A 24,511-nucleotide genomic window follows, 5' to 3' on the forward strand; every position below is an offset into this window, starting at 1 on the left:
TTAACAATTAGGGAAACTCTTTATAAAGATCATAGCCCATATAATAGACAAAAATGAAAGACTTGCATTTTCATGCATAATTTTTAAAGAAACTAAAACTCTTCAAAACATAGAAATTACACTCTCAAAATTTCCCCAAAAAAACACTAAAAACAAATTTAAAATCTCTCTAAAAACTCCAACTGTGACATACTATTTCTAATTGCACGCATAGCATCATTTTCCAACAAGAACTTGATGCATAATGGATGTTTGTGGTTGTTATATATTTTTCATTTGGTCCTGCTGAAGCTTCAATCTTATGCACAGCTGAATGAGAACTCCTCTTTTGGATTTACCTTCAGATGACACATCTTTCTGATGACTATACAATGCTGGACTGCGAGGTCGTAATTGGATTCCAGGACCACCATTGTTGAATACACTATCAAACGAAAGAGAAGAATCACAATTCTCTGAGTCATTAAGTTTTATATAATTTCCATTCAAGATGTCAACATAGCTATCCTGAGGGAAAGAATGATCTACATTAGAATTCTGAGAATCCTGACATGCATGCAGAATTTCCTCTATGATATTTGCTTCGTCAATATACTGATCCATTTCCTTACCTGTCAAATATCCATCTGTAGCTTTAGGTCTTGAAAAGCTTGTATCAGCTGGAACTTGTGGAAAATCATTTTTGTTTGATGGAAGTCATTCAAGCTCACAATTTGATCCTAAACCATTTGGAAACGAATCAGAATTTATATCAGTTATTAGTTGAATGGTGTTTCAAAGGTAGAACAAATGAAGGATGAAGAGAGTGTTTATACTTGGAAGACACACTACTCTATGCCAAACCATAGACAAATCACAATTAATAAAATCAGCAAATCAGTAATATGTCAAATGAAACAACATATTGATATGCTATCAGTAATATGTCAAATGAACCAAGATATTGATATGCTATGTACATAATTATTTGAAAGGAAGAAATCTTACTACTCTTGAAGGATGGCAATAAAACCATTGTTGCTACTTCTGAAACTCTAATGTAAGGACTGCGCCTTTTACAAAAACATTGTGGTCCCTTCACTTCAAAGGACTCTACCGTGTCATTTATATAAAATTATAAATGATATTCCTCATAACTCGTTTTGGCTCATGACACTAAAGACAAACAGTAATACCACTTACAACTTTAGAGCAGTCAATACATCCACACAACATATGACTATTCAACACAACTTATTCATGACATCATAAGAAAATATGCATGACCAAACACCAAAAGAGTATCATATGCAAGCAGAAAATTTGATGTAAAAAGTTTGATGAAGCTCCTCAAAACCAAGTCATTTGAAGAATGAGTCTGATGCATATGTGAAATAGAAGATTATCAGGCCACTTGAGCTCAACAATATAAGTATTGCAAAAAGTTAATGTCCAAAGATGACAAAGATAGATTTTCATTTATCAAAACTTAAAACGAAAATGGTAATTTACTAGAAATTACTGAAAAGAAAATTGAAGAATCAAATTTCAAACAGGTAATGTAGAAGCTTTGAACCCACTACAAACCTGTTGATTAATTGTGTCCCTGCCAGGTCCTAACCACATATTAGGTTCAGCAGTATCTTCTGTCATATGTGGTAAACATGAATATATTTGAACCTCTTCTATTGTTTTGACCTGTCTTCAGACTTGTATTCATTGCAGGAGGGATTTCTATTTTTAGGAGATGAATCACTGTTCTCAATTTCTGCATTTCGCAATCCACCACTTCTTTTTGGAAGTTCTTTCTTTTTGAAAAGATGGCATAATACAAAAGCATTCTGCAGAACAGATGCAAATCAGGACCAACAGTTGCTTTACAAATTGCTAATAATAACGATAATAAATATCAAGAATATTAACATGTCAAAGTAGTTAAAAAACATTTAAGATTCTCAATATAAAAAAGAAATCATAGATGTTAACTCAATTATGTGATCTCATTGTAGGACTAGAAGTAGACATCAATTCAGGAATTTTTCTCCCCATTCCTCTTTGCCATTTACTAGAAGGAAATGGGATCAAACACTATAATCATCTCAGAAATCCAAGGTTGCTTTGGCTTATGTGAAAGTAAACAATATAGCCTTTACATTGACACCCTATTAAAGACCAAAGTTCCACTCTTGATTATTCAAACAAGAGAAATGGCATTGTACCACCAATTCGTGTTTGTCTTTAGTTATCTCAGAAACTTATGTTGCTTTCACTAATGTGAAAGATTGACAAAAAAAAAAAAATTTATTATAGGTGATTCATTTGACAATAAAAATTTATTAGAGGACCAATCAAACCATCGTTATTTTCTCCTAAAGGTAAAGTAGAATTGCAACATTTAAATTACATCACAGAGAAATTCAGAAATTCAATGCAACTTAAGCTTGTTGAGGAATATGAACAAAACAGCCTTCGTGGAAATATGTTATTTAGGCTGGTGATTCATTTCCTGTTTAAAGAGAATTTTACATGCCATCCTGCTTCAGAATTCCCCTTTTTACCAAAGGAGAAGTGAATCATAGAATTCAAATGGGATCACCAATAATATAAAAAATCTCTGTTGCTTTTGTAAAGTTATTTCAATTTCAATTAAAGAACAAGTTATGAACTATGTATGCTATAAATGGATATGAGGAATTATGTCAATGTCTGATAATTCTGATTTTATCTGCAGGTCTGAAGGAGAGAGATCATATAATATTTTCTATGTCTACTCCAAATGAATTCAATTGGCATATATATCATTTAGGCAACCGGTCAATTGGTGTATTGACCGGTCATGCCTTTTAGGCCCATTGATCGGTGCCTTTGTAATTATACCATTAACACAATGCTGATTATCGGTTCAAAACACCCGATAGCATATTGTAATATCATAATATAATGACTGATCAATGTAATGAATCGGTTCATATAAACACCGATGATTCAAAGTGCACGATGTATGTAATCCAACCGGTGCAGTTGTTAACTAATGTTAATTCCAAATGAAGCGGTGTATTCATTAAACCCGATAACAAATATGCCCGATATAATTATGCCTGATAACAGATGTGAACCGGTGCCAATGGTTATGCACCCGATAGCAAGTATGTATCGGCTAATAACCCGATGACTTATAGCATTTAATATGCTATCGGGTTAATACCCCGATAGCATATTAATGTCAATTATTAATTGACATTAATATGCTATCGGGTTGTTAGCCCGATAGCATAATGATAAGTGATGTTTGTACAATCCGATAATCATATGCAATATAAATCTGACATGAAGAATGTAAATAGCAGAACAAGGAAGGTTTAGGAAGATCTTATCTTGCATAAGCTACCATGCATTAACACTCCCTCTTAGCTTTGGAAGATAGATAAGGCAACCTGCATCACATTTCCTTTTCATAACTAAGATAATGTCAGTCAGCAAAAAATCATTTATACATGAGAAGTACCATCAAGACATATGATACAAAATAGAAGAAATCACCTGAGCATGTGACATAAAGTATTATTTTAACATGTGATAAAAGTAAGAGAATCATCACCTGATCATGTGAGAAATCATCAAAACATGTGATCTGTAAGATTCATCAAGATATCACCTAACACGTGACATTAGTATTGCCTAACACGCAATACTTAAGGATAAGTCTATGAGAAAGGTTAGTTTCTCATCATATCCAAGTTGTGATAAGTGCAATAACATTTATAAATGTTTATCACAACATAGTCATGGCAAATCCATGACTTACCAGAGATTCAATCATGATCAATGGTTGAGATATCACCTACACGTGATATCAGTATTGCTTAACACGCAATACAAGGATAACCATATGAGAAGTGTTTAAGTTCTCATTATATCCAAATTGTGATAATGCAATAACATTTGTACAAATGTTGTATCACAACATAGTCATGACACATCCATGACTTACTAGTGATCCAACATGATTACTGGTTTGACTATCATAAGATCGTCACCTTATGATGTCTATATACAAGTGTTCAGTGTCTAAGAGATCGTCACCTCTTAGATATGAATACAGGTGGCAAGAAGCCAAGAGATAGTCCAGACATGACAAAGAAGTTTACACATTAAACATCTTAAATATATGTAAGTATAGATTACAAAGCAGATTACCTTTCTATCATACCTAAACCCTTTCTGAAGTGATCAACCTTCACTCTGGAAAGTGGTTTGGTTAGAATATCTGCAGTCTGATCTCCTGTACACACATATTCTAACTTTATCACATTCCTGTCAACCATATCTCGTACATAGTGATATGGGATCTCAATATGTTTGGACCTGTCATGAAATACTGGATTTATAGAAAGTTTTATACAGCTTTGATTATCACACTGAATGACTGTAGGTTTCATAGGTTCTCCAAATAATCCCACGAGCAATTTCCTTAGCCATACTGCTTCTCGAGCAGCCAGTGAAGCTGCAATATATTCAGCCTCTGTGGAACTCTGAGCTACTGAAGATTGTTTTCTGCTGATCCAGGATATCATGGCTGACCCTAAACTGAAGCAGCACCCTGAAGTGCTCTTTCTGTCAGTCACACTGCCAGCCCAATCTGAATCTGTAAATCCATGTAAATCTATGTCAACCTTTTCATATTTAAGACCAAGCTTTAGGGTACCTTGTAGATATCTCATTATATGCTTTACTGCAACCAGGTGTATCTCCTTAGGTTCACACATGAACTGACTTAAGGCATTAACAGCATAGCAGATATCTGGCCTTGTATTTACTAGATACATCAGGGACCCAATCATCTGCCTGTATTGAGTGGGGTCAGTAGGTCTTGATTCTGCTGCTGCTTCTTTAAGTTTAGTGACATGCCTGACTTCAGTTTGATGGTGCAGGTTCCAATTCCTCTGACTGGATGTGAAGAATCGTCTCCGATGGTTACTTCCTCATCATCTTTCTCTATCATGGAGTCTAGTATTTCTCTAAAGCCGGTGATGTGTCTGGATGAACCACTGTCGATCACCCATGAGTTAGATTTGTTTGAAGTATGGCTTGTAAGTGCTGAGTAGAGGACATAGTTCTCGGAGTCATTTTCTTTTCTAGATTTCTTCACTTTTGCAAATGTGGCTTGCTTCCCTTTCTCCGGACAGTTTGCAACATAGTGTCCGCATTTGTCACACCTATAACATTGAACATGTGATAGGTCTTTCTTAGAAGTGTTCTTGCCTTGTTTAGCTTTTCTTTTCCTGAATTGCTTCTTTTTGTATTTTTTATTGATGTTTGTATTTAGGACTTGCAAGTCTTCATCTATATTCTTCTGTTTTATTCCTACCTTGTTCAATCGGGATTCTTCTTGTAGACAGTCATCTCTTAGTCTCTCAAACTTAGGATATTTAGACCTTGCACTGATGCCTTGGACGAATGTGCTCCATCCACTAGGCAACCCATCTAAAGCAATGAGTGTTAGTTCTTTGCCTCGGATCTCGTAGTCCAAAGTTGCAAGTTCATCTTTTAGAACCGATATCCGCATAAAGTAGGCGTTGATTGTCTCCCCTTTGTTCATGGTGATATGATTTATTTCTCGTTTTAGTGCTAGAGTACGACTTGCATTTGATATCTCAAATGTCTTTTCAAGTGCCTTGAACATTTTATAAGCCGTCTCCTGCTTTCTAATTATGGGCATTATATTATTTCTTACCCCATCCACTATTATTTTAATGGCCTTATCATTTCCCTCGATCCATGTGGATTTCTCGGTTTCATCTTCTGGTTGTGCACTTTCAGTTTGGACATATGAATCAACTTTGTTTTCTCTTAAAATCATTTTGATTCTAAACTTCCAAGCTGAAAATTCTTCGCTACCTCCGAGTCTATCTTCGAATCTGATAGCGTTGGCCATTATGGAAATGTGATGTAGTTTGTAACTTAGTCCTTGAATTTTATCAAAATTGAATAGCCTTAGGTTCGATTACCTTGGCTCTGATACCATGTAAAGTTATTTCAATTTCAATTAAAGAACAAGTTATGAACTATGTATGCTATAAATGGATATGAGGAATTATGTCAATGTCTGATAATTCTGATTTTATCTGCAGGTCTGAAGGAGAGAGATCATATAATATTTTCTATGTCTACTCCAAATGAATTCAATTGGCATATATATCATTTAGGCAACCGGTCAATTGGTGTATTGACCGGTCATGCCTTTTAGGCCCATTGATCGGTGCCTTTGTAATTATACCATTAACACAATGCTGATTATCGGTTCAAAACACCCGATAGCATATTGTAATATCATAATATAATGACTGATCAATGTAATGAATCGGTTCATATAAACACCGATGATTCAAAGTGCACGATGTATGTAATCCAACCGGTGCAGTTGTTAACTAATGTTAATTCCAAATGAAGCGGTGTATTCATTAAACCCGATAACAAATATGCCCGATATAATTACGCCTGATAACAGATGTGAACCGGTGCCAATGGTTATGCACCCGATAGCAAGTATGTATCGGCTAATAACCCGATGACTTATAGCATTTAATATGCTATCGGGTTAATACCCCGATAGCATATTAATGCCAATTAATAATTGACATTAATATGCTATTGGGTTGTTAGCCCGATAGCATAATGATAAGTGATGTTTGTACAATCTGATAATCATATGCAATATAAATCTGACATGAAGCATGTAAATAACAGAACAAGGAAGGTTTAGGAAGATCTTATCTTGCATAAGCTACCATGCATTAACAGCTTTGGCATGAGAAAGACTAAACATAATGAGATTTATTAGAAATAGGTCATAATGGCACTTATTTATTTCCTCTTCGTTAAAAGAATTAAACAATTCTGCCACATAGAAGATTGTACAAGAAAAATACTTGGGCTGTGTGTTGGAGGTGGATAGATGGATCAATCACAAGATCTAAACATAAAACATAAAACGCAAAGCATAAATTGTATTTCCATAAACCAACATATGCTACAGCATAAAAGGCTAATATCATTGATTCAACTATAAATACATATATGCAGATACAGAACTCTGCAGAGTTTTACAGTAACATTATCTGCATTGTATTCTCATCAGACACACATTCTATAATGATATCCAGATATCTATGATCTGCGATGAGTAAAGAGTTACTAAACTTGAATATTTATAGGCAACAGTTCAATGGTGGTGGCTTTACATTCAAGACTAAGGCGGTTAATATGGATAAGGATAAAACAGAAATTATCAAATAAACATCTAGAGAATGTCGGCTGAGGAGCAGATAAGGATAAGATTATCATCTGTAATAAATGTTGGAGACAAAAATCTAATCAATAAACAGATTCCATAACGAACAAAGGCGATTAAATAACTCAAGTGTATAGTTGGTAGAAAGGAGAAATTAACATTTTCCAACAACACTCCTTAATTTCGACCAGCGAATGTTTCCACATTCATAATACTTGTTATCATCAGCTCTCTTCTTTTGCCTCTTCCAAATCTTCAGACTCGAATCTTTCTTTGCTTTCTTTGCTTCTTTCTTTGCTTTCTTTGCTTGATAAAATCAAACCATCTCTACAATCTTCAGATCTGATGATGCCTTTATCTTGGCTTTGTCCAACTGCTATGGCAGCCTCCCAAATCTTTGATTTTACAATTTTTCAAAAAAAATTGACGATAACAGTTTCTACTGCAAACAACGCCTTGATTCCTTTCTACGGTTTCAGATTTTCCACAATTCAATCCTTGCGAGCTCATTTAACTCTCTGCCTCTTTTCAACAGCAGATGTAAGTGTCCTTTCTTGTGAATACAAAAACTTCAGTGACTCTTCTTTTCTTGGACTAGTAGCAAACTGGCAGTCTCCCTATGCCCTTCGGGTTCCCCTATTTCAAACAGAAACAATTTCATTCTTCATTCTGAATCTATTTGTAGAATCTTTGCATTTTTAATACTCTCTCTGCAGCTTCATTCTTTGCTTTCTGCAACATTTTTTTATTTGTGCTATGGCTCCTTTGATTTGTGGACTACAGTCCCCTTACAGCTATCTCCACACAAAAATTATACTGGATAGCTTCTCTTGTCAAATAGAGCACCGATCTCTTATAATTTTTCAGACTTATAGGCAGTTTCCTACAAAAACAATTTTGATCTTCGTGAACGACTGCAAACATAAAAAAACATAATGACTTATCTTCTTCTATGCTTTATTTCCTCGTACAACAGCTGCAACCTTTAGAAGCTACGGCTTCATCTTGAATTTTCTGCGGTCACTTTTAACTCTCCTTTGACAGCGACAGTCAACAACTTCAGCCGTGACTTGCAACAGTGGCTTATTTTCTAAATGGTAGGATCTGCACTTCTTCTTTGCAGCGACCCTATAGACACTGGCATCCATCTCACATAGCAACAAATTCTTTCTTCACCCATTGATCGTCATTTTTGAAGGCTTGAAAGTTTGGCCTGTCCTTTAGAACGTTGCCGTAGGCATGTTTTTGCAGGACTTCGCTCTTAACTCTTGGAGACCTCGTTGGAAAGGTCTCCAAGAGTTAGGAGCGAAGTCCTGAGGCCAAACTTTCAAGGGCTAAAAATGCTACCTCACTTCGAACTCTTGGAGACCTTTCCAACGAGTTAAACGGCTCACTTCAAACTCTTGGAAAATGCTACCTCACTTCAAACTCTTGGAGACCTTTCCAACGAGTTAAACGGCTCACTTCGAACTCTTGGAAAGGTCTCCAAGAGAAGGTCTCCAAGAGTTAGGAGCGAAGTCCTTTACCAAACTTTCAAGGGCTAAAAATGCCCCAAAGGCCTTCAAAAATGACAATTACTAACGTATAAAATAATTTTAAAAAAATATAAAAATATTTTTCCACTATTTCAGATTTGCTTCTGATCACCCATATAAAAGCAAACTCAGCACCTATGGTTTCTTCTCTTTATTCAACTTTTGTGGCAGTCACAATCTCAAAAGACATCAACATGAATAGGTTGCAAACTACGCCTGTCTTTTGCTATGATCTCCTACTTTCAAAGGAGACAGCTCGGTATACAAGAAAAATTCACAGCGATCATTTAGACTTTGGAACCTTCATTCAACTGCCACAGCAGTTTCATGTCAGCACTTGCTTTACTCAATGCCTTCAAACATCAACATTCCCTTAGATTCTTTTGGCATACTATTCATCAGATTCTTCTGGCTCTTCAAACTCTTCAGGATCATCCACCATCAGCTCTGATACCACTTTGAAGGAGGTGGATGGAACATTAACAATGCAGAATATAAATTATAAATAACAGAAAAAACAAACCATAGTCATAATCATGCAGAACATGATGAAATTATTGTAACACTCATCAACTCTGCTACTGCAGAATTCTATTTATCATCACAATACAAAACATAGATTGAGGAACTCTGCAGAATCCATATTAAAATGATCTCCAGATTCTCCCGACTCTCCAGGATCATCTTACCATTGGCTCTGATTCCACTTTGTTGGAGGTGGATAGATGGATCAATCACAAGATCTAAACATAAAGCATAAAACACAAAGCATAAACTGTATTTCCATAAGCCAACGTATGCCACAGCATTAAAGGCTAATATCATTGATTCAACTATGAATACATATATGCAGATACAGAACTCTGCAGAGTTCTTACCATAACAGTTATCTGCATTGTATTCTCATCAGACACAGCTTCTATAATGATCTCCAGATATCTATGATCTGGGATTAGTAAAGAGTTACTAAACTTGAATATTTATAGGCAACAGTTCAATGGCGGTGCCTTTACAATCAAGACTAAGGCAGTCAATATGGATAAGGATAAAACAGAAATTATCAGATAAACATCTAGAGAATGTTGACTGAAGAGAAGATAAGGATAAGATTATCATCTGTAATAAATGTTGGAGACAAATGTCTAATCAACAAACAGATTCCATAATGAACAAAAGCGGTTAAGTAAGTCAGTGTATAGTCGGTAGAAGGGAGAAATTAACATTTTCCAACACTGCGACCTTCACAATGAAGATAAATGTTAAAAACAGACAAGTTCAAGTTTACAAATATGGCTAACTTTGTAAGAAGCAACAGCGAATGCAATTTTAAATCATATGTAAGTGCCTACACTTTTAGGTGCAAAATTCATTCATACCATATCCTTGTGTATGCATTTTTGAAACCTAAAATTCATTTAACGTCACGCTAGCACTTTTATTACTATAAAAGGCTACTTGGAACTTTTATGCGTATATTTTTCATGTTTAAATACACATATGATTAATATTATCATCCTCAGAAAGCATACAGTTCAACTATAAGCTATAGCAAAACAATCATATTTACCTACTTATATCACCAACATCATCAACTCAACATGCATTCCTATTAAGATTTTCATAAATGGATTAAAAAAATGGATGCAAACAAATCAGAATTAAAAAGCAAGCTGTTCACGAATCACTTTGCTACTAATCATGAACAAAGAACATTATGAATGCCCTTACCAATGGCTGACAAAATAACTGTACCAAAGGATGCCTGAACACATGGTCATGCATTGCACACATTTTCACCAACAAGGCATTTACGTATCAACAATTCATTTGTTTTTAAAATCGTGTATTTCTATTTAAAGTCAATGTTTGACACACTATAAGAGAGGTATTTGAGCATGCACTTCTATGTAGGCATTTATTAAGTCAATGTTTATATATGCAGGTAAAGAAAAATGTTAGTAAAAATAATTAATCTTAAAGGTTAATCGAACTTTATGTTGTGTCATGGTTTTTCTAGATAACTCTTTATGTAAATAATACCTGCAAACCAGCTCCTGTCTTGAATTCCTTTTCATCTAGATGGTATTCATGAATCATCCATTCAGTTTTTTCTCCGTGTGGAGGTCTGCCCTTACAGAAGCTCAGAGTCTTCCTTACTCCTGTTGAAGTTGATCGAGAGCAAACTGTCTGGTGCGCTCTTGTTGTTCTCCAATACCCAGCTTCAGTAACCCTATTAGCAAGTGAACCACGGTGATACTTCCAATCGTAAGCACTAAAAAAATACCACTGTTCGTTACGTTTTGGCAGAAAAGATCTCTCTGCAAAATTGCAAAAATATTCAATTTAATATTGACTAATTGAACACATGTTTCCAACTTTTACATGTACAAACATGCGCGGAAATTTATGTAATGCTAAAACATTATTAAACTTTTCAGAAAATTTGACATTAGAGGAAAAGTTTATCTGCAAAATTGCAAGAGCTTCATTTCAAGCACACGTCATTATGTACTACATGAATATTCATTTGCTAGTCTAAACTAGTGAGTCATCACTATTTACCCCAAACATTTTTTCCACTTTTAGATATATAATTTAAAAAAAGCATGATTATCATATGCAGCAGTGTTACTGGAAACACTATACATGATTTCTGAATAGGAAGATGTAATCGACATTGAAATTTAGTCAAACATTAGGCACTAAGTGTTGGATATTGAAGCCCAAGGATCACCAAGTGTCTCTTGACCATTCACATTCTTGATGAGGCAATCGTGCTTATTTATTGGAATAGATTGCTGTTGTAGTTGTAGTTGTAAAAACTAAGATTAATAAAGAGTTTTCCCTGCCTAGAAAGTGGATGTAGTCTTTATGGCGAACCACTATAAATTTGTTGTCTTTGTTTGCTCTTTGTTTTAATTTCATTTTGCACATTCATTTGTTCGCACTTTGTTATTTACAATTGGTATCAAAGCTTGGTAGTGAAGCTGGTTGGATATCAGTGAAGAATTTCCAGAATGGAGGATGTGGATAAATGGAAAGCACAGAAATTTGTTGGGCAGAATTTCAAGCTATGGAAAGTGCAGATGGAATCACTGCTGATTAAGCAAGATCTTTCTCTCGCAATAGAGGGGAAAGTGAAGAAACCAAATTCAATACCAAATGAAGACTGGGAGAAACTAGACAAGAAAGCAAGGGCCACAGTTTTTCTTTCGTTGTCCAGCAATGTTCTCTTTAATGTCTTCGCTGAGAAGACATCAAAGGAACTATGGGATAAAATTTCTGGTATATGTGAGACGGCTTCAGCCATGAATAAAGTTATCATCATGAAGAGGTTATATAATTTAAAAATGAAGGAAGGTGGGATTGTATCAAATCATCTGAACAAATTTAATACCTTGGTCATCCAATTGATTTCGGTGGGTATAAATTTGGATAATGAAATTAAGGCTATTCTGTTATAATGTTCTTTACCAAACAGCTAGGAAGGAATAGTAATGGCAGTTAACACTTCGGTGGTTGCCAAGAGCAAATTGAATTTCGATGATGTTGCAAGTACTCTTCTTAGCAAAGACATGAGAAGGAAAACCCAAGAACCCTCATCCAGTGATGCTTTGACTATTGTCAATAGGGGAAGGCCTCAAGATAGAGGCAGAAACAATAACAGAAAGAGGTCCAAATCTACAAGAACATCGAAGTCAAGGGGCAGAAATGTTGATTGTTAGTTTTGTGGCAAAGAGGGTCACACTAAAAAGAATTGTTGGTCTTACAAAAAGGAACAAGAGAAAGTAAGAGATAGTGAAGCCAATACAGCATATGACAAAGATGAAGGTGTTTTAATTCTATCAACAAGTGACACCACACCGGATTCATGGGTGTTGAATTCCGGTGCCTCTTTCCATGCTACTCCATGGCAGGAGGCTTTCACAAACTATCATGAAGGTCAATTTGGAAGGGTATATCTTGGATATAACAAAGCATGTGAAATAATTGGCAAAGTTGACATTATGTTGCAACTGAAAAGTGGAAACAAATAGCTGTTAAAAGATGTCAAACACGTTCCCAAACTAAAAAGAAACCTGATATCTGTAGGCCAGCTCTATGCTCAAGGGTGTAACATCAATTTCTCCTCAGATGCTTGGAAGGTGACTATGGGAGCCTTGGTGGTTGCAAGGGGAAACAAATTAGGCAGCCTATATGTACTAGAGAGTCACGCTGAAGTGGGAGCTGTAATGGCGGTCGAGGACAGCAAGACAGAGCTTTGGCATAAAAGGCTCGATCATATGAGAAAAAGAGGACTTGAAGTTATGCTCAAAAGGGATCAGCTTCTAGTTCTAAAATCCATTGAATTGAAATTGTGTGAGCATTACCTCTATGGCAAACAAAAATGGATCAGCTTCTTGAAGACCGGTCATGACAAGAGGACAACATCTTTGGAGCTTGTACATTCGGATGTCTTCAGTCCTACAAAGGTAACCTCCATTGGAGGAGCTAACTATTTCGGTACATTTCTTGATGATTGTACAAAAAAGTTTGGATTTATATGCTTAGTAGAAAATTGGAATTGTTTTCTAAATTTAAAGTTTTCAAAGCTATGGTTGAGAATCAGATTGGGCATTGTTGATGTGTTTTTCATGCACATGCGAACACAGAATAAAATACCAAGGTATCTTATCCTCTCTTGAACAAAGTTTCCCCGACTGCTGAAGATCTCGTCGAAGGATCAATCGGAGCAACTCCAAGGTTCTGATATGTAGGGTCTCTACGTGTGGATAAGCTCTTGCGGTATGATGTGATTTTGTTGGAATCACAAGGGGACTTACATTTGATGACCTGAGCGTCTGATTTACTTTGGATATCACTAGAACGCGGGTCTTTCCAGATCCTTGATTTTTAAAAAAGGGAAAAAAAGGATAAGGGTTGGAGAGGAATCTAATTCTAACGCTAAGAATGTAGGAGCAATGGATGACCTTTGACTAAGTCTTGCTTTGACATGCTATGATCATCTCCACAAGGTTAGTGTGATCTTCTAAGGATAGCTTTATCATGTTCAGATAACCTCTACAAGCATAGACACCGTCAGGTTGATGCATATCAATGAAGAAGCGATAATTGAAGTTAAGCTTAAGTTGAATGATTCCAGTTGACTACGCAAGGCAAGTTTGCAATCAACAAACCTCTAGTAGTATGGATATACAAATTTCACCATTGATCATACAAATTTCTTCCATTCATCTAATAACATGAAATTAAATTTGAGAAGTATAGAGACCATGCAAATTGTAGAATCAACACATAGAATTCACCACTCCTTCAATGAAGTTTACATGTCTTTTGCAACAATGTCTTGACAACAATCTTTGCCTTCTCTTTCTACTCTACTCTAAAATGCTATCTACTATTGAGCTACTAACTATTGACTATCTCTGTTTTGCTAACTCCTAACTATTAACCTTTACAAATGAAGAGCTAGGGCTTTATATAGAGAGCTCTTTCCAAATTGATGGCTCTAATTGACTTAGAATCAATGGCTAGGATTACAAGATAGAAACCCTAATTAAGGTTTGTTATAACAAACTTTCTTAGCCAATGAGAAAATTACATTCAATGAGTGTGGATCAATAGGAAGCAGGGGTAGGTACACCGAAGTTTGTGTCGTCTTTGCTAAATTAGGTACATTGAATCTGGACATGCTGAGGTGGACCAATCCGACTAGAGGAAAATTGACCGGGATGCCACCTTGTCTGACGTTTGTATCTTGGTTGATCCTCCTCTGTCCTTGATGCGATGAATGATGTACCTCCTTGACTTCCATGTGCTTGGTGAGGCTTCCTCACTGTCAAGTGTTCTTTCTCTGGTAGCATGTCTCACCTTGAAGTGTCGGTAAGGTCATTCTTCTCTGTCATCATGTGGGTCTTTTGTGTGGTAGAATGGAGTCTTTTGAGGATAGCCTGGAACTCCTCGAACACTTGTAATCTTCCAATGCTTCAAAAGCACCTTGAGTCCTCCTTTATGCATTTGGAACGTCCTTGATGATGATGGGCTTAGAATAGGTCGTCCTTGTCCTGGCCTAATTTTCTTCCATCTGCAAAACAAACCAAAAGATGATTAAGTACACATGATATATTTATCCCAACATAGCATTTCTTACCTTAAATCATTAACAAAAAGGGATCAAAATGGAATTTGCTTTAGGATCCTCCCCAGGGACAGGCCCTATAAGAATTTCGCTCTGACCCTTTGGAAGGGTCAGGAGCGAATTTAGACCTCATTTCATCATTTCATAATCTTAGGCCTAGCCTTCAAACCTCTTCTCATCATGATCTCAAAATTAGCCCTTTGCCTAGCTCAAACAAGTTGAAAAATAGGAGTTTCAAAGGATTTCGCTCTAGACCCTCTAGAAGGGTCAGGAGCAAAATTCATGATTAAGACACAATTCAATCCCTTCCTTGCTCCAAATTGCTTCCCAAGGTAAGTATACATGAATCTTTGCTCCACCAATGCTTAGGAATTCACATTTTGGCCTTCATCATGAGCAAATTAGGTGATTTTGAGAATTTCGCTCTGGACCCTCTGAAGGGTCAGGAGCGAAATCCAAGATTTGCTTGTTTTCCTTCACCTAGATTCATTCTTCATACCTTGCTTTCCTTTGACTCTCAACTTTGGATCCCCCTCTCACGAATACAACACTTGTTTGACCTCAAAATGGCTTGAAAGGAGAAATTCACTCAAAACCATGGCCAGGGACAAGACTTATTTAGGATTTCGCTCTGGGCCCTTTGGAAGGGTCAGGAGCGAAATTCAAGATTTAGCTCAAAAACCTTCATTTTTGGTGGTCACAAGTCATTCAAAGGCATGCTTAAGGACATCTTCAATCTTAATTCACCCTGATCCACACTTGGCTTGACACAAAATTGAGAGAAAAAGGAGATTTTGGGAATTTCGCTTTGGACCCTTTGGAAGGGTCAGGAGTGAAATTGACATTCTAGGCTTGACTCTTCATCTCTTGAACTCCAATCTCCATTGCAAAGTCAATATAAACCAATCCACCTTCAACCACGCCATAGAAACTAAGGATTTGACCTTATCAAAGGGAAAAATAGGTGTTTTCAAGAATTTCGCTCTAGACCCTTTGGAAGGGTCAGGACCGAAATTCATATTTAGGACAAAATCCTTCACTCCTTCACTTCAAATCACTTCCTAAGGCAAAAACATGTCAATCCACTTCAAAATATGCCCAACTAAGATGTTGGTCTAAACAAGGAAGAAAATGAGGTTTATGGAGAATTTCGCTCTCGACCCTTTGGAAGGGTCAGGAGCGAAATTCCCAATCTTGGACAAAATCCTCACTTTTCAATGCTTTCATTCACTTTCGAAGGCAAGAACATGTCCATTTACCCCCACTATGTCCAAGGAACAAGGCTTTTAGTCTTAACAAGGAAGAAAATAGTGTTTATGGGGAATTTCGCTCTGGACCCTTTAGAAGGGACAGGAGCGAAATTTCCATTCTAGGTTGATTTCTCACTTCTTCCATTCAATTTTCCTTCAAATTTGATCAAACTCACCTCTCCTCACCACAATCAAGTCCATTTGCCATCCACTTAGCTCAAAACAAGGTCTTTTCAACGTCTTAGGCAAAATAGGGGGTCAAATTGAGGATTTCGCTCTGGACCCTTTGGAAGGGTCAGGAGCGAAATTCCTATCTTGGGTTGATTTTCACTATTCCATCACCTCAATTCACCTTTCAAAGGTAAGAACGCATCAAAGTCCTTCCAACCATGGCTTAGAAATCCAAAACTTGGCCATAACAAGGAAGAAAATAAAGGTTATGTGAATTTCGCTCTGGACCCTTTGGAGGGGTCAGGGGCAAAATTTTCATTTTAGGTTCATTTCTCACTTCCTTTCTCCTTTCCTTGGCTTGGATATAACTTATTAGGCTTCCTTCCATCATCATCCAGTTCAAATTGGCATTCTCTTCAAGATTTTGTGAAAAATAGGATCTTATATGAATTTCGCTCTAGACCCTTTGGAAGGGTCAGGAGCGAAATTCACCCTTTGGCTCAAATCCTGACTTCATTTTCACATTTCTTCATTCAAACAAGTGAATTGCCTTCAATAATACCTGGGACGTGGATCAGTTCATAGTTTTGGTCAATGTAGAGTGTCCTATAGAGGAATTCGCTCTGGACCCTTTGGAAGGGTCAGGAGCGAAATTCCTATTCTAGACTCAATTCATCTTGGATTCGACTTGACTTTGCCTTAGACTCAACCCTTTGATGCATTTCCTTTCATATCTTTGCAAATTGGCTCAACCACCCTATGACTTAGGTGAAATCTCAGGTCCTTTGTGAAATTTCGCTCTGCACCCTTTGGAAGGGTCAGGAGCGAAATTCATGATTTGCTCAAATTTCTTAACCTTTTCATCAAATCATCAGGTCTAGACTTGTCCAAGGTGTCTCCAAAGGACAAATAGGTCAACTTCACATCAAATTATGCCTAGGACATCATCTTTCACCTACTGGATCAATCTAAAATCCCCAAAGATGATACTCACTCACAAAGCTTCACTAACTTGCTCGAACTCAGACCATACACAAAAAGCAAAACTTGACCTAAGGAAGGCCTTAAAGAAACCCTGACCTAGACCATCTACTGACTCGCCCTAGCTCAAGCAAAGCCTACTATCTTAATGATCCCTCTCACAACTCCCAAAGTGCAAAGGCTAATAGACAAGAACCTAAAAGACCTAAAAAGAAAACCCTAGAAAGCAGAAAGTAGGGGTCCCCATTTGCAATGGGGCAATGTTGTGAATACGTCACAACAGGCATAAAGTAAAATGCTTAAAAACAGATAATAGGTGAGAGTTTTGTTCTTTAAAATTTGATAGTTTTTGTGCAAGCAATGACATTTGTAGGATCAAAATTGTTCCTTTTACTCTTCAAGATAATGTTGCAGCTGAGAGGCTCAATAGAACAATTCTTGAGAGAGTTTGGTGTATGCTCTCTAATGTCGGATTGGGTAAAGAATTTTGGGCAGAGGCCTGTAATATAGTGGTGTATTTAATCAATCGAGCACCATCATCTTGATTGGATGTTGACAATTTGAAGGAGAGATGGTTGGGTAAACGGATTTCTTACAGTCACTTACGGGTGTTTGGTTGTGAAGCGTTTGCTCATGTAAATGGAATAGTGAACGAAGTTAGATCCCAAATCAAAAAGGTGTATATTCGTTGGTAATGGTGAAGACCGATTTAGTTTCAGACTTAGGGAAACAATTGCTAGAAAGATAATTCGGGGCAGAGATGCAGTGTTCAATGAAAGGTCATTTCGAGCTTTACCAATAGCAAAAAAACCAACAAAAGAGTATGTCCCTTTTTCAATGTTTGAAAATAACAGTTCACGTGATCAAAATGGAGGTGTTTTATAGAAGTCTTCACAAGGAAGAACAGGAGGAATGCACAACTCCATCTCTATGCCCCCTGTCATACGGTTTTCTTTCCCACCCACCCCTGTTTCTTCACAGTTTGTAGACGAGACTGATTCTTCATTTTCTTCACCAGGTTCATTCTTGCTCCACACCCTGTGATAGGCATCACTGGAGAGCAACACATACAGAGGTTTTATGAAGACATTTCCACGCAGATGAGAAATAATTTTATTTCGCAGCCATCTTTTAACATAGATTGTGCACTGGAAAATGTGAATCTGCAGGGAGATAATACCATGCAAGGGCAAATCTTGCCTCGTTTCCATTCACATGACCAAACCTTGAGTCAGGAGGAATGTGTTGCGTTGATAAGGCACATGACAGAAACATCTCCAAACCATGAATATTGCTCAATGCAATCCAACATTGGTAATCCTGCCGAAAACAAAATGCAGCCCTCTATTTGACGACTTGACTAGTGAAGACAAGACACACCCGGTGCAACTTGGGGTGTTGCTACACAAGGGATGTTCGACGGTCTACAGCGACCAAACTTTGCACAAGAACTTCAACAAACTCCCATGCAGCCAATGAATTCACATAGAATAGCAGGTGCAGACTTCACACAGCCCTCGATGTGTCCTCAATTACAATCTTCTCTGCCACTAAATGCTGGTAATGTTATACAAGGGACTAGCATTGAATAGCAGGGTAGTATGCAGAGAGTTAATTCTGATGATATTCAGAGGAATACAATATTGCAGAATAATAATGTTAGATGGAGCAATGATGTTAGTAATACTTGCATTAGTGGCAGGCCAACTTTGCATTCATAACAAATTAATAAACCCTACCATGTTCCTGAGTTGAGGAGGTCTGTCAGGCAGAGAAAACCTCCAATGAAATTTACAGACTATGAATTATTGTTCTCTGATCAAAGCAGTGCCCAAATTATTGATTTCTGATTAGGTAGAGCCAGTCAATTATAGAGATGCTTGCAAAGATATTGATTGTGACAAATGGAGGGAGGCAATGTAAGAGGAAATGAATTCGTTGATGGCAAACCAAACTTGGGATTTGGTGCCGCTTCTGCCAAGTCGAAAAGTATTAAAAAAACGATGGGTATACAAAATGAAAGAAGAGGAAGGAGGTAGGAAGCGTTATCAGGCCAGACTAGTTGTGAAAGGGTATGATCAACAGAATGGGGTAGACTTTGATGAAATATTTTCCCTAGTTGTGAAGATGCCACAATTTGAGTAGTCTTGGGTTTAGCAGTTGTTTGGGATCTTGAGCTTGAACAACTTGATGCCAATATTGCATTTCTACATGGTGATATTCAGAAGGAATTGTATTTGGAGCAGCTGAAAGGTTTTGAAAAACAGGGGCAAGATCATTTATTTTGCAAATTGAACCAAAGTTTGTATGGGCTCAAGCAAGACCCGAGGCAATGATACCTCAAATTTGATCATTTCATGACTGAGCAACATTTTACACATTATGAATCCGATCCCTGTGTTTATTACAAGCAGTTTCCTAATGGTGAGTTTGTTCTACTTTTGCTTTATGTTGATGACATGTTGGTAACCGGCACTAGCATGGGGATTGTTCATGAATTGAAGCAAGAATTAGCTAAAAGATTTGCAATGAAGAACTTAGGGGCAGCAAAGAGCATATAAGGATGGCCATTATTCGAGATAGACGGAAGAAGGAAATCAAATTGTCACAAAAGAAATATATTGACAAAGTTTTGTATAGGTTTGGTATGGCAGGTGCTAAGATTGCAAGTACTCCACTCGCTGGTAATTTTTGTTTATCCTATGAAATGTATCCCAAGACACAAGAAGATCAAGACTTTATGAAAGGCATCCCATCTTGTTCAGCAGTTGGCAGTCTCATGCATGCCATGGTCTCTACTCATCTGGATATTGCACATTCAGTGGGAGTAGTGAGCAGATTTATGAGCAATCCAGATAAACCTCATTAGGAGCCAGTCAAATGGATCTTGAGATATTTAAAAGGTACTTCAGATTATGCCTTGTGTTTTGGAGGCGTCAATGCATAGTTGCAAGGTTTTGTTGATTCTGATCTAGCCAGAGATTTAGACAAACGGAGATCCACTACAAGTTATGTTTTCACATTTGTTGGGGCAGCAACTAGTTGGGTTTCCAGATTGCAACCATTAGTAGCTCTTTCCACCACTGAGGCTGAATACATGGCTCTCTCCGAAGGAGCAAAGGAGATGATATGGTTACAGCGGTTGTTGAGTGATTTGAGATGCAAACAACATGACTTTATTCTGTTTTGTGATAGCAATAATGCCATTCATTTGGCTAGAAATCCTGCATTTCATCGTCGCACTAAGCATATTGAACAGCAATATCATTTCATTCGAAGTGTGCTTGAAGAGGGCAAACTACAGGTTGGAAAGATTGACACTAAGTTGAATCTAGTTGATGCTTTGACCAAGATAGTACCAAGAGAGAAGTTCATATTCTATAGTGCTTCTCTCGGCCTTGTCAAAATGTGACATTAGAGGCAAAGCTGGGGAAAGTCTTTGATGTGTTGCAGCAGTTGTTGGACTTCAAGTAGGAGATTGTTGGATATTGAACCCCAACAATCACCAAATGTCTCTTGACCATTGACATTCTTGATGAGGCAATTATGCTTATTTATTGGAATCTATTGCTGTTTTAGTTGTAGATGTAAAAACTGAGATTAATAAAGAGTTTTCCCTGATTAAAAAGTGGATGTAACCTTTATGGTGAACCACTATAAATTTGTTGACTCTGTTTGTTCTTTGTTTTCTTTTCTTTTCTGCACATTCGCTTTTTCACACTTAGTTATTTAGAGTCCCATAGTAGCAAAAATCGTTTGAGGAAAAAATCGGCAAACCAAAAGTATAAGTTTTTTTGAAAAAATCAGGAAAAAATCGGCAAAAAATTGGATTTAAAAAAAAAACATAAAAAACTGTAGAGAAAGAGACAAAAACTACTTTTTTTAAAACTTAAGGGCATTTACATAAAAAACTATAGAGATATAAAGAGCAAATAAAATAGAGTTTAACCCATGAATTGTAAAAAATAATTTTGTGTTGTTTATATTCGTACTGCCAATTACATAGGCAAATATTCAGTTAGCTTTTTAAGAGGGCAGTCACCAAATACACCAGATAGTTGTCTAAGTCTGAGATCAAATATTAGCCAAGTCTATGAAGTAACTAACAAATAGTAAAAGTGGAAGCTATTTTGAAGTGATCCAAGAATTTCATTGTGATTGAGGAAGGAGTTTTGTAGGGTTGATTCAATATTTTAGAAAGCTTATCAAATCATATCCCACAATTGCAATGCTTTATATCATAACAACAAAAATCATTTGGGAAAAAATCGGCAAACCAAAAGTATAAGATTTTTTGAAAAAATGGGTAAAAAAGTGAATTTTAAAAAATCGTAAAAAAATTAGTAAAATAGACGCAAACTACTTTTTTTAAGAACTTTAAGGGCATTTCCATAGCATAGAGATACAGAGAGTAAATAAAATAGAGTTTAACTCATGAAATATAGAAAATTGGTTTTTGTTGTTTATATTCATATTGCTGATTACATATGCAAATATTCATTTAACTTTTTAAAAGGCCAGTCACCAACTGCACCAAATAGTTGTCTAAGTCTGAGATCAAAGATTAGCTAATTCTATGAAGTAGCTAAGATCGAAATTTATCAGACAGAGATCCAGCTATTGTTAGGAATTTAGTAAAAGTGGAAGCCATTTTGAAGTGATCCAAGACTTTCATTGTAATTGAGGCAAGGAGTTTTCTAGTGGTAGTTCAATATTTGAGAAAGCTTATCAAATCATATTCCACAGTTGCAATGCATCATATTCCCTGATGGCAATTGGTAAGTCTTTTATTTGGGGTAGAATTCAACAAAAGGTATTTGTTTAGCTTAAGTAAATGATTAGCAAGCCACTAGTTCTGGCAATACCTAGCTTGCAACTACTATTTTAGGTAGAGACAAATTTCAATGATTGTGTGTTGGAGGCTCTTTTATTACAACTATGTAAGCTTGTTTGTTGTCATTGAGATTTATTTCGTGGAGCACTTTGGATATATTGCTCACATAATGAATTGTATGTCTTTGTTTGAGCAAAAATTAACTATATCAATTATAAATTATAAATCATATAGCTACATCTATATATATTATATATGTCTTCCGATGTATAGTGTTGTGGTAGAAACACTGCATTCGTGAGGCAGCCACCAAGGTTCAAACCCCTGTTGGGCCATTGAGCTCATGGGCTTTCTACCTTTGTTGGGTCATTGAGCTCGTGGATTTGAACAAGTGAAGTGTGGGGGATGATGAACCCTTGAAAAATGGACAAAATAACAAACTTTTTCAACGTTGATTCCACATTGACTTTGATTCTATCTCACATCAAACCTATTTCTAAGCAATTTAGTAATTTCACGAGTTTTTCTAGGGTTTTGCAAGTTTTTACAATGATTTTTTTCCACTTTTTTTTGCCATTCTTGGGGTTTTTAAGTTTTAACATGATTTAAATTAAAAAATCATTGAAAATTGGGTCAACGATTTTTTCATGAATCGGGATTTTTTCGGGGAATAAATCAAATAGCTTCAGGATTCATGATTAATCGGGTATAATCGCGATCCTTTGCAAACTATTGGTTCTATGAAATTTTAGACTATGATAGTCAATTCCTTATGGTGGAAACTACAAATCTCTCCATGGAGAGCAATAGATGAAATCTATTTCCACATATTACAGAAATTCAAGAGCTCTTTGGAAAATATTTTTATCTCATCATGTACTAGATTAAGGATGATAATAATGTTATAATATGAAGCTTCACTAAATTTTGGTTTGATGTTATAAAAGCTGTTCAAATCTACGAGGCATTTAGTGGTCTGATGATTGATCTACTGGCCATAGTTTTCTCACATAAAGATGATTAAGACTACTCCAATTGAGCCATCTGGCAGATATTTTCTAAGCTGTCCTAGCATGGCGAGTCATACAGATTCAGAAGTCATTTCATGGAATATACATATCATATAGCAAGTTGTTGAAATAGATCGGCTGTCAATTCATTTGTCTGAAATCAATTCTAAACCATCACACAGTCAAGGAATTCCATACATCCCTTTTTCTAATTTAGCTAGTTTTTCTTTATAAAAAGAAACAAAGAAATTACAATAATGTCCACAAATGTTGAGAATGAGTCAATGGGACTCAAAAATACAAACTACAATAGAATGAGGGAATGCAAATGACATGCAACTTTTTAAGAAATACGAGGGTACAAGCTAAAAGCGAGAAGTTCAGAAACAAAAGACTTAACTAGAAATGAACCCAACTAAGATAAACCCTAAATGTAAAATAACAAGTGTCCTAGATATTACAAACATATCCTTTGAGAAAGAGATCGATTTTTCACAGTAATTTCATGATTAACAAGTGTCCTAGATATTACAAACATATCCTTTGAGAAAGAGATCGATTTTTCACAGTAATTTCATGAAGAAACCAAAAAGGTTCAGTGGAACCTGGCAAGTCCCAAGGCTCGCATTTGTAAATATCCGCCTCAGGAATCAAATTATGTCTTTCCTTAATGCCACTGTTTTTTCTCTTCAAATAGTGAAATACGAGCTCTTCTTTAGTGGGAGCGAATGTAAGGCGCGGTGGCAGAGCTGAATCCATTTGCTCAAAATCAAAAGAACAAATTGGAGGGCGACCTGAGCTTAACCGTAAGAACAATGGAAAAGGCCACGAATCTCATCTGAATTACTGGCATGCCGATTTTCACTTATGGGTATGTCCATTTACTTAGATTTCGTAGGAACGCCTCGACGAAAAATTAGCTTGGTGCTTACGCCAACTTTACTTTCCACCTACTCTGATGTAGACGAGAGCATAGCATTAGAGAAAATTGGATCAAGCTCTACCTGCACTTTCATTTGATACCACGATTTGACGGACAACAGCTATTTTCCAATCAGCAGTCACCATTTGTAAATTCATCTTTAAGGCATACACGTGAGACTGGTATAGGTTAAGTATCACATTGCATTGAAATGGACGGTTGTTTAGATGTTTTCTAATGGCCTTTTAACATTTTCTTGGAAAGGATGTGTTTTTTTTGTAAGTTAATAAATTAATTATAAAGAGAATAGAGTAAAGGAGGTGGTTTTTAGTTCGATAGGGTTAAAGAGTAAGTATTTAGTTTATTGGATTAAAGAGTATTAATTCTTTTTGTTGGTAA

General features: G+C 36.4%; 1 protein-coding gene across 7 annotated transcripts; it reads right to left on the minus strand.

Moving 5' to 3' along the window:
• Nucleotides 1-24,233, minus strand: LOC131076737 (NAC domain-containing protein 54). 7 transcript variants are annotated; one of them, XM_058014046.2, is made up of 5 exons: nt 23,796-24,231; nt 10,846-11,123; nt 1,567-1,820; nt 612-719; nt 1-507 (listed from the first exon to the last, which is right to left on the minus strand). In XM_058014046.2, the coding sequence occupies exons 1-3, from the start codon at nt 23,947-23,949 to the stop codon at nt 1,665-1,667; spliced, it is 588 nt and encodes a 195-aa protein (XP_057870029.1). In that variant the 5' UTR covers nt 23,950-24,231; the 3' UTR covers nt 1-507; nt 612-719; nt 1,567-1,664. The 7 variants fall into 7 exon arrangements, with proteins under 7 accessions (XP_057870029.1, XP_057870033.1, XP_057870034.1 ...); XM_058014050.2 differs by lacking the exon at nt 1,567-1,820 and having other exon boundaries at nt 1-502; nt 23,796-24,233; XM_058014051.2 differs by lacking the exon at nt 1,567-1,820 and having other exon boundaries at nt 1-424; nt 23,796-24,232.
• Nucleotides 24,234-24,511: the final 278 nt, after the last annotated feature.

Source organism: Cryptomeria japonica, chromosome 10, assembly GCF_030272615.1.
Source record: "Cryptomeria japonica chromosome 10, Sugi_1.0, whole genome shotgun sequence".
Lineage (NCBI taxonomy): Eukaryota > Viridiplantae > Streptophyta > Pinopsida > Cupressales > Cupressaceae > Cryptomeria > Cryptomeria japonica.